Source organism: Anopheles coustani, chromosome 3 (genome assembly GCF_943734705.1).
Source record: "Anopheles coustani chromosome 3, idAnoCousDA_361_x.2, whole genome shotgun sequence".
NCBI classification, from domain to species: domain Eukaryota; kingdom Metazoa; phylum Arthropoda; class Insecta; order Diptera; family Culicidae; genus Anopheles; species Anopheles coustani.
In genome coordinates, this window is record NC_071288.1 from 65,948,614 (window position 1) to 65,960,287 (window position 11,674).

General features: G+C 44.4%; 1 protein-coding gene across 1 annotated transcript; it reads left to right on the forward strand.

Moving 5' to 3' along the window:
* The first annotated feature begins 2,198 nt into the window (after window positions 1-2,198).
* Window positions 2,199-9,140, forward strand: LOC131271540 (esterase B1-like). The gene is made up of 4 exons (XM_058273000.1): window positions 2,199-2,486; window positions 2,558-2,806; window positions 4,275-5,332; window positions 8,864-9,140. Exons 1-4 carry the CDS (start codon window positions 2,199-2,201, stop codon window positions 9,138-9,140), a joined length of 1,872 nt encoding a protein of 623 aa, XP_058128983.1.
* The last annotated feature ends 2,534 nt before the right edge of the window (window positions 9,141-11,674 follow it).

Sequence of the window (11,674 nt, forward strand, 5' to 3'; positions counted from 1 at the left end):
CTCGCGGCTCGAGGAAGGAAAACAAAGTTCCTGCATCATCTTAGTATACATCATTAAGAGTAAAAAACAATTTAAAATGAGAAAACAAAAGAAACAATTCCACAATTTCTGGAAAACATTGTTTTGCTACCTTAGGGCAAAAGTGATTTCTTCCTTGTCGCTTGGTTGGTATGTGTATAAGGGGAACTTTTTGCCAATAAAGAAATTATATTATGTTTTATCGGTCAATTTTAATTTACCCCAAACGTTTTGTAATGTTGGAGTTGAGAGCTCTCTTTTGGCATGATAGTTTTCTTAGATAGAAATCAGGGGAGATATTTGATTTTTACACTTGTCAGACTCCGGGAAAAATTGGTAATCGCAACCAACGACCTGTTATTTCATAATGAAACATCTAATATTAGAGTTGTCGACAATAATGTGCACCCGCCCGGAAATTGCACCGATGGCAAATACGCCCATGACTAATCGGTATGATGCCAGCCTGGTTGAAAAACGGTTGCGGCAGCTCCAACTCCAAATTTAGCTTTCACACACAGCACGCTCATCACTCGCGATGGTGCGAAAAAGAAATCTTCTGCTCAATGTATGATTCAACGACTCAGCGCGTGCCTCCTGTAGGGCTCGTCGGGTCAGCTGCCGAGGGCCGAACTATTCCGGGAATGCGTTAGAAAAAGATGGGTCTTCATGGCGCAAAGTTTGATAGCAGTGCTCCGTCTAGACGACGCTCAAATAGAAGTTGTTTTGTTTGCCAATAGGTGATAGCACTTTCCGAGTAGCTGAATGATTTTATGCTGGCACAATTGATATCGTTTCTTAAAACTTCGGTTGAAAGACAACCACAAATCCAGCCTCGTTATTTGCTGCGCAGGGCCGAACTCTCGGTGGTAATAAAAGGTTTCAATTTTCGTCAGCCAATAAAACTCCGTCCAAATCGGGCGGAGTCCTGCAAAAGCCGTAGGATTAGCACAATCGCGCTTCCGATGGCTGGACGTGGATCTCCGAAACATAACCCCTTTCGGGCATCTCCGAAACATAACCTCTTTCGTTCACCCCGTGGTAAGTATCTTCGCTTCTCGTATGAATCCCCGTGGGATGCATAAAACATTGCAACCGGAGCGAACCTTATGAGCAGAGGGCATGATTAATAATGGCCACTGCGCCCACGGCTGGATGTAACGGTATAAAAGGTGCACTCGGAGGAGATGTCGGATTTTCTACCGGTCGGTCCGGTGTCTGGGAAAGCTGGTGTCCTCCGTCTGCAGGCCAGCGTCCGAGTGATCTTGGTTTGCCGTGGTTGGTTTGATTTCAGCATCCATTGGTCACATGGGAGCCGTTGTACCGTGCGCTTATCACCCAGCACCAGCCCCGGCAGCTCTTGTTTAGGGGTTGATTATGCCATCCCCGACCGTGCCGTGCCCTCACCCCCCCTCGCGTTTTAATTGTCATCTGTGTGAAGCTGCGTGTTGCCGGGGGATTCCACACTCGAGAGGGTCATGCCGTGCATCGGTCTGCTTGCAAGCAGGTTTCGGTTTTGTGCCGTGAAACGGTCTTCACCCGGTTCGCTCTCCGTGCGGCGCTGCAACTTGACCCGACGCGTGCACAAATGAAATGCACAAAATTAGCAAGCGCAAGTAATTGAATGAGTGTGTGCAACGTGAGTCCCAATGATTCCCCGTACCCGGGAGGGCGAGCTTCTTCGAGCTGCATATTGTGCAGTTGTGCATGTGAGCGTCCGCGTCGATCGGTGCCGATTGGGGCGAAGGTGTTCAAAGTGCATATACAGCCGGCGGTCGGCCTGTAAAGACGATCGGGAAGCAATCGCGGCTCGTTGCTCGTCTACGATAAATTGCACCCCAAGCGGCGCAAGCAGTCGCTCGTTGCCGTGCCATTAGATCGGTTTACCGTCCGCCAGGTGGAGTAGTTTTCTCACGCGTGTGTTTTTGTGTTTGTGCGTGCGTGTTTAGTGAAGATATAACTGATTGCTGCGAGTTACCTGGCGTGTAAATTGGGAAGCTGGGAATTCGTATCAAATTCAAATTCTCGTAAAATCCTTCCGTTCCGATCGATCGATCGAGCAGGAGGTGAGGACCTGTGGTGTACGCTTCCAAACGGTGTCAATTTTCGGGTTTTGGCCACCAAAGGGGGGGATGTAATTTTCGCTCCATGTTCGAGCCTGGTTCTGCCCGCGAGATTGAATGGCAAACGAAGGCTACCGTGGTACCCCCCGGTGCCGCCACTGGACCGTGTCGCTCCTGCTGTTCGTGACGGTAACGGTCGTGCTGCTGGTGACGCTCGTCGTGACGCTGCACTCCGGCAAGGTGGGCGCATCGGAGAGTGGGCTCCCGGCCGACCCGGATTGCATAGTCGGCTTCGATCGGGGGCTTGCCATGGGAGCGCGCCGGCAAACGTTCACCGGAAAGTCATACTGCGCCTACGAGGGCATACCGTACGTGGAGGCACCGGTCGGGCAGCTACGGTTCGAGGTAGGTGTTCGCCTTGCAAACCGGGTGTTGCCTCCGATACGATGCTGCTGCTGGTGTCGTTCTTCTTGCAGGATCCCCAGCCGTACCGCTTCGAGGGGGCTCGGTTCTTTCGGAACGTTTCGAAGGCGTGCCCGCAGGCCTGGCCCATGGTCATCGGGACGATTGAGACGGCCGAGGACTGCCTGTACCTGAACGTGTACACCGGCGTCGGGGGTGACGGCAACCCCAAGAGACCGGTTATGCTGTGGATCCATGGCGGATCGTTCGTGGTGGGTTCGTCGGAGACGGACATTTTCGGACCAGAGTTTTTGGTCGATAAGGTCAGTCATTCTTAGCTCCTAGTGACGATAGCTACTTTGAGAATCTTACTTTATAGAATAAGCGGTATCTGCTTCCATCAACTGTCATAAATATTCCGAGAAATAAGCACAAGTGGTTGAAGGTAGCAAAACGATGAGGTAAACAAGTGTATTAAATCAAAGAACGAACAGTTAAGCTAAGGTCGAGGAGAGTGACTTTACGGGCTTGTGATTGCAAATCGGTGGCCTGCTTTTTAAAGCATCAAACGAGCAATAAACAGGCAATTTCGTACGCACGTTGCAGCAAAAAGAAACAAACACACCTTTTACCATTTTTTTGAGGGTCTGTCGACAGGAATGAGTTCCAAAAAATCAGTAACAATATTTAAGAACACGCTTAATCCCGATAAAAGGTGTAAGCTATCTTTGTATACACAATAATTAAACTTTAAACTATAGTATTGACAATTCTATGTAGCATTTAAATATGGGATTAGACAAGTGGAATCGATACAACTTTTGTTAAATGGGACAAATAAGTTGTACAATCCTTTCCATTTGAAGCAATTGCATAGATGGTTTTATTTAAATGAGTGATGTTCGACAAAGTTTTGAACAGTGTTAAAAAAAATATCGAGAAGTCACTTGTTTCCATTGCGATCTCGACCCGCTTCTAGAACGAACAACAGATTCTCAATAAATTTTCCTTCAAGTACGGGTCAATGTTTGTCTTTCTGCACGCGGATAGAGTTTATAAATGGTCTTGACCTTCGTTTCACGCCAATACTGAGCGGATGGTGGCCATAAAACTTTCGCCCCAAAACGCCAGATGTTTCTGTAACCAATTCCTGTCCAGATTGAGTTATGGTACGGTTTTCTATCTTAATGAAATATTACATTCTACTTCGAGCCGTTTACCGTTTTATCATGCAAGCGAGAACATTCGTACCTAAAATCCCGATGAGCCGAACCTTATCGGCTTCTAAAACTCTCATTACATATTTTTACGCTGGCTGTAATCTGATATACGACATGTCTATTTTACACTTTTTCTGAAAAAGTTTTACCTTGCTTATACGTGATTCATCTATTTTGTTTATTGCTTTGAAACCCAAAGTGTAGAACGAAGATAGTTCGGGGAACAAAATAACAGACAATTCTTGAAATTGTCAACCCACTTTAAATTCCTAGAAAATCACTTCTTGGATGCTTATTACGCTGAATATTGGAAAAGCTGTTATAGATTTCTGCTGAATTTGTACAATAACAATTATAAATTAAATACATTTTATGATGAATTTTGTTCAATGAAAAGTGAAAATTAAAATAAATGTGAGGTAATGTCCTTGACATAAAGTAACAAATAAAAGCACAGCGATGACGTTTTTATAAATACATCGCATGTTAGCCTTCACCACCTTTTCTCCGTAATCAGCCACTTCATCGGAAAGGAATGGATTATGAGTAATCGTTTATCGACTTGCTGCAGGGCATCACCGTTGTAACGTTCAACTATCGGCTGGCTGCGCTCGGCTTCGTCTCCCTTCCGGACCTCGATATCAACGCGAACCTGGGTCTGCTAGATCAGCTGGAAGCCTTCCGATGGACGGCTCGCTACATCACGAACTTCGGGGGCGATCCGACCAGGGTGACCCTGTGCGGCTGGAGTGCCGGCGCAGCCTCCGTCACCTACCACCTCTACTCGCCGGCCGCCAAGGGCCTGTTCCACAATGCGATCATCATGAGCGGCAGCATGACGCAACCGTGGGGTTATGACTACGATCCGGACCGGTGTGGGCGCGAGTACCTTCGCGAGACCGATGCAACCAGCAAGGAGCAGCTCCAGTCGCGCCCGCTGGAGCGGGTGAAGGGTCCGGACACCAGAGGTATTTACGTACACTTCTTCGCCCTCTACTACCTCTGTTTCATGCCGAGCGATGACAGCCAGCGACCGGAAGCGGAGCTACGATTCGTTGGGCGGAATCCGTACGAACGGGTACGCATCGAGCCGCCGGTCAGCGACGTTCCGCTGCTCATTGGGTACACCACGCTGGAGCATGCCAATCTGCAGCACATACGGGACTTCGCTTCGACCACACTGAACTTCCCGAACGCCAACGAAACCGTTTACCGGCTGGTGGAGGAGTTCCTGGACCGGCAGGCGCAGGCTGCAGCAGGCAACGGGTCTTCCGAACGTGAGTTCTACCACGAGCTCGCCTCGGTTGCGGACATTACCTACGGGATACAGTACTTCATCCGGCACGCCTCGACGCACCTCCGGGCCCCGCTCTACCGGTATCTGTTTGCTTACGATGGTGCGTTCGGGTACGCGAGGAACTGCTACTACCGGAACCAGATAGCGCGCCCGTCAATGTCTGGGCCGATGCACGGCGATGAGCTGGGCTATCTCTTCACACCGTACGTGTACCGACCGGGGCGGCCGGATACCGAGGGATGCCCTGTTGGCAGCGGGAAGGAACGCTATCGCTCGGAACGACGGGTGCAGCGTCAGATGTTGCGGCTTTGGTCGAACTTTATCAAACACGGGTGAGTACCGGCCAAATCCTGGGGAAACGGGAAGTTCTACGTGCAATTCATCAATCATTCTGATCACTCGGTATATCCGGGCGGACGGAAGGAGCAAAGCCACCGGATGGGAAGGAATACATATATTGCAAAGTTCGATGACGATCATACGCCATCGCCGTTGAAATATGGAGAGCACAGCCGCCAAACCAGGCAAACTTCTGCAAATTATGGAACTCGCTGGAATCCGATTCTGTACTCTTCCAGCTGGGCTTTAAGCGCCACCAGCGAGAGACTCAGCACCAAGTATCATCATGGCGCTAATCATCAATGCTGATGGGGCTTCTCGGTAGTGTCTAGTCGTGAGATTGATTACCTTAGTTGACGCTGAGGTATATTTGCTTTAATCATTACTGTCATTTATTTGCATATTTGAAATGCAAATATTTGCTCTTATTGCTTTGACCTATCACTTCACCAAGCAGCTCCCGTCCATTGGCCGATCAAACGGAAGAGATTTGAATATCGGATGGTGTCTCGAATGGGACAAGGAGTGGGAGCTGTGCCACCAACCTGATGCAAACACTGGATTATAATCAATCATTCGGGAAGACCTTCCGGCTGTTGGTTTGATCAAAATCAGAAGGAATTACTGCGGGAAGCCGGCCTGTGCCAAGCAGTGGATTTGTGACTTTGATGAGGTTCTGCTCCCTAGAGGCGTACTATAATCTGGATTCTCGAGAGTAGCGGTCTGGTTTAGTGGATCAAAGTGTTGTTCAAGCCAAATGGCAAAATTGCTAGCTCTTTAAAGTACATTACAGTTGCACTTGAATCTGAAGCAAGTATAATTATAACTCAGGAATGTCTTTATTGAGTCAATTTGTTTTTAATACCCAAGAAAACACTTGAAAGTTAATCTAAATTCGATGTGTAAGGTATTTTGGATTCGATTACGTCTACTTAATTATACAAATTTTATTCCATTCTGAAACTTTCTTCGTTACCTTGTATCCTTAATGTAATGCTTATTTTCCTCTGTCGTGGAGAAGTTAAAAATTTAGGACTAAAAAGGATTTAAAAGTTTAATAAAGTGTCTATTTTTGTTGTTTTTTGGGTAAGCAGTAAGCATTGTAAGCAGCAAACACACATAATTAAGTTGGAAAGAAGTTTCAGAATACTGCTGCATTTGTTCATGATAAGAAATGTTAGTGAAGCGATATGTTAATTTGTTAAAACATTTTACTCTCATACTTTGAGAGTTACATATTCAGTCATTGTTTTCCAATTAAATGCGACCTGCAATAGTCGAAGGAGAGTTTTGCTGTTCTGTTTGAAGAAGCAGCACGACTACGGTTTACTTTATGACGATTCATATTTATATTTCCATGCAATCTTAGTAATTTATTCACCGGAATTTATTCAATTAGGAAAAAACTTACCCATTTGCCTTCGGTGAATAAAACCAATGCTTTTAAACGGTTTCCTGAGCCAGTGAGGCGGCATGATGCATTGTACAAAGCCTCAAACCTCTACGCAAAATGGAGATAAGAGCACGAGGAAATCAAATTCAGTGGTTGTTTTCCCTTCAAGGTACATTTCTGTTTTCCCTTGCCAACTTTATTTAATCCAATCACTTCCCCGTTCATTCGGCAAAACGGATTCGGTTGAGCGCACTCTCCTCCATCAATGCTCTGCCCGCACTTAAATGTATCCAGTGGCGAGGAAAATACCTTTCGTACTCTTGCACTTCTGACCCCCTCCTTGGACCCCTGGATCCGTTTGCCATCGGACTGGAGTACTTTTCATCGTACCCAGCGTTTTTCCTCCTCCGCTTTTCGATTCGATTTTTCCTTCCGCCTTCCACGATGCGTCAATTTAAATGACCTTTCGCCGACGGTATGGCGCTGTTTAGATAACTCATTTTGTATTCATTCATTTCATGAAAAATCAACGAATCGACAAAACCAAACAAAAACAGCACTAATGCGATTTGCGAATGCGAATCAATTGCGACGGCGGGTGCCCTCGGTGAAGCGGATGGCAGTTGCTTCCGTTTTGCCACTTGGTACCCGTCTATTTGGCCGCCCGGGGTTCGCCTTTCCCGTTCGAATCCTTTTTTCTTCATTTTGTTCAATAAAAAAGGGTACGGATTGTAGCCGTCTGTCAAGAGAGGGGTAAATACATTGCATTAGATTGCCTGCGGCCGTTTCGTAAATGAACCCATCGAGTGTGCGCCCGCCCGTTCGTTTCAGTTTATGGTTGAATGTCGTTTTCAATTCCTTAAACTGAATTTAGCCAACGGTTCGACTTCGGCAAAGGTTTAATTTACGACGGTTTCATCCAAGGTTAGTGATTGGTTGCTTGAAATGGCTTGGAAAATGGCTGATTATTAGTTAAAAATTATGAAATCATCTTGAAAGCTTGAAGAAATGTTTGTTCTTAATTATTTAAATTCGTTGTCCATTTTGGGTTAAATTTGTAGTGAGATAATTTGTCGCTTAAATTTAAACAATTGAACAAGCACAGAGTTTATTTGGTTAGCATAGAGTAATTTATGATTACTATTCGTTCTGAATAGCAGTACTTGAATAAGATAAGTAAAAGAGTTTAAAAAGAGCATGACTATATTTATCAAAACAAATAACTTAAACAAGGCTCTTTAAAAACGCATTGTCATACGTTTTTTTATTCACTGATGATAGTGAACAGAGCACACAATGTTCGAAACAGATGGCGAAATTTATATTTTTTTTCCCTTAAAAATATCGTCGAAAATTGGCCAATTTATCCCAACCTCCCTTTCCATCCTGCCTCCGTTCTTATCCAATCCTTTTGTCGAAAGACATGCGCCTCTACCGAACGTACCGAAAATGTTTCCACAATAGACAAATTTCATGAATATTCAAATCACTTTCGAAAGAAACACAACCCGTTCGGTTCGGTCCCGATCGTTTCGAAACGGTGTCCTCGACTATCGCCTGCCAACCCCGGATATACATAAGAGCAAAAGTGCTGCTTTCGGATGGAAGGGGCGATGTAAGGCGCTCGCACGCGATAGCTAAGATGACGCAAGCATCGAGCGGGCGGACAGTCAAAGAGTTCTTAGGAAGGAAACTAATACGCGTACTCTTGATTACGAACCATTACACAAATTTGCCATTCTTTTCCTGGGTATGTTCTGATTTTGAGCTTTGCTTGCAACTCTTCTCTACTCGGGTTGATGGCGTTTTTCATCTTCTGATGTAGTAAATTCAGATTTCGATCTGTACGCTCTGGCACAAGGTTGCCGGAGGCAGCAGAAAAGATTTGCGACTTTTTTGCTTGCTGAGGCGGGGGTGGGACTTAAAACGATCCTTGTTACATGCTGCCATCAACATGCGAGGGTTCGATTGACAATTGCTGTAGCAAGAAATCAACAGCGTTTGATTCATATTGCTTGCTGGGGCGTATTGAGTTCTTTCTTTCGCTAAGGAACCGGCAAACGCCGGTTCCACCGATGACTCGCATAGTTAGCGTGAAGTTCTGACAAAATTCTCCTTCCGTGCATTGCAGGAATCCAACGCCAGAAGCGGGCCACGCGGGGGGAAAAGCAAACCGCGGGCAGCAGATTCGTTGGCATCCTTACAACGATCCATCGCCTGATAGGGCCCGCCACTACCTTCGTATCGACCAGCGACTCGAGCTGGTGCCGGAAGCGGATGCTGCCAACCCTTACCATCAGCTGTGGGCGCAGGTGGAAGGATGCCTGTACAGGTTCGAGTGCGATTTCTTGACTGCCAGCGAATCTTCCCTCGACGAACAGCCACCATCGCCAATGGAAGACGATTGAGAAAGAAAAAGGCATCTTTTGGAAAGTGGGAAAATTCCACGTGTGTGTCTGTATGCTGTTTCTTTTTCTACTGTTGGTTCCGATATTGCTGCAGTCGAGGCAACTTCCGCCGATTTCACTCTTTTCATCGTTAGACATACACCGATCGATAGGAAATGGCGGAGGAAAATATTTACCAGCAAGACTCACTGCTTCACTGATCAATCACAATCGGGCACGCGAACGCAAGTTGCCGGGGAATTGGGATAATTCCAGGCTGTGCATTCAGCCTTTCACTTTGAAGTCACCGCGTATCGTTAGAAAACCATCTCTCAACACCAATCAGCGCAATCGTTGATCTGAACGATTGTTGGTACAAAGTGATTGGAGTTGTGAACGATAAAAAGAACCAAACGCTTTAAAACGTTCGTTATACACAAAAAAAAAAAATTAAGTAATGCAGAGAATTTTGAGAATTGGCATTATTATTTGTTTGGCATGTTTGTTATGAAAAAAAAAAACTGTTTACAGGAATATGAAAAGATGAGAAACAGTCGTTTAGCTGTTATAAGATCGTAAGCATGTTAATATGAATTGGAATTGGTGATTACTTTTACAGGATTTTTCTTTTATGTACGTATTTATACTCCATGTATTATATTAAACAATGCGCTTAAGTTTTTATCTCTGAAACCTTGGATATTCCTTTTCTTATTGTTTTATGATTGATCGTAAAATTAATATTCAGTTAATAAAGTAATTAAATTGTCAACCATGTTGTTCAATAAAATATATGACTATCGAAAGAAATGGTACGAAATAAGACATTTAATTGGTATTAAAATAAATATAACAAGGAAGATAATTAAATAAAGTAACACACTGTGCTTATGTATTTGGATATGAAAAGTTTTTCGCATTTGCTCAAAAAGCAAAAAACAACTCTTCTTCTTCGTTTAATGTATCCTAGACAAATAAAAACTTAAAAAAAGATCAGACGCAGTGCATACAGTATGTCCCATAAAAAATGCGAAAATCGGTACCTTAGATTCAAATAATTTTTTTCATACAAAATAATAAAACAAATTGTTATTTCAGTTAGGGAATTGTTTTTTAAGCCTTTAATGAATACATTAATAATTAGGTATACCGTTTTTCTCGATCGCCTCCTCCATACGGGGACAGAATCGAGAGCATTCTTTCTAAATGTAAGAGTCAGTTTTTCAAATCCATGCCTCGGCAATTGAAGCTTTCAGGGATCCAACAGTGGTGCTAGAAGGTCCACAGACCTTAACCTGAGCATGTGCCCATGTTGTTTAATCCAAAGGATTCAAGTCCGAGCTTGTGGGAGGTCAAATGAAATTGCCCAAAATTCCATGTTTTTCTTCAGCCTCGGTTGAGTCCTTTTTGAGGTACGTCACGGGGCTCCATCCTTTTGGAAAATGGCGTGTTTTTGTGCTCCAAAGTTGGCTTTTATCCAGGACAGAACGTGGTCCTTCAAAATGTTCATATTAACCCCGGTATAAAATTTTAATTCAACTTTGATAAATGCTGAAGGCTTTTTTAAGCTATTGGGCGCAACGGTCTCAAAATCTATGACTCCGGCCGAATGTTTGGTTGTAAACTTGATTTTCAGGTTCTCTGGAATATCCTCAATCTTCTGCGGAGATATAAATCTGTCTGTACGTGTGTTAGACACGGGATCGACGATGAATATTTTTTCATCAGAGAATACGATGCCGGTATTCTTTTGTTTTGATGTTGACACCAAACGTGTCGAGAACTCCAGCCGTAGTTGTTTAATTCGGTCTGTTACAAGGTGATGCTTTACTCTGACTCTGTACGAACATTTTAGGACATGTTTGATCAACCCATGCATGGTAGATTTTGAAATATCGGCTTCCTTAGCCAATTTCCGGATCGATCTGCTACGATTTTATCTCACTTAACCTCTCATTGATCTGATGACCTTCGGTGTGTGAGTGGACCGTGGATGGCCACTTCCTGGCTTCATTAGATGTGGTCCATCAAGGAATGAACGTTGGATACGGTAAACAGTGGCCAGGTGGCATCCCGCGATCGATACAATTTGTTTTACGGGCTTTTGGGCGTGCATTAAACTAGACACAATCTCCTTTACGAACATTTTTCTCAACTTTATTACTCGAGAATCACTCTTTTGATTATATCATCTCATAGTATGCTACCAGATGATAACACACACACATGACCACGTTAAAAATAACGTTTGCAGCTAGTCAAAAATAAGCATTGAAAATTTTCGCATTTTTTTATGGGACATACTGTAAAAAGGATGGCATGTAGAAGTGCTTATGTGTTTTATTGTTTCCGTAATAAAAATGAACCCGAACACTACCGGCTTATGGAGGTTACTTTTTTCCGACTTCACTCAACGAATGTAACCCTAGAATTATTTAAAAAAAAGGTGGAAAAATGTTGCTGACCACCACACGCCTGGTGGGATAAATGCAGAAAGTGCTTTTGAGGGGAAAGCTTTTTAATCTGCACCATCATTTGCATCCGTTCCCTAACGT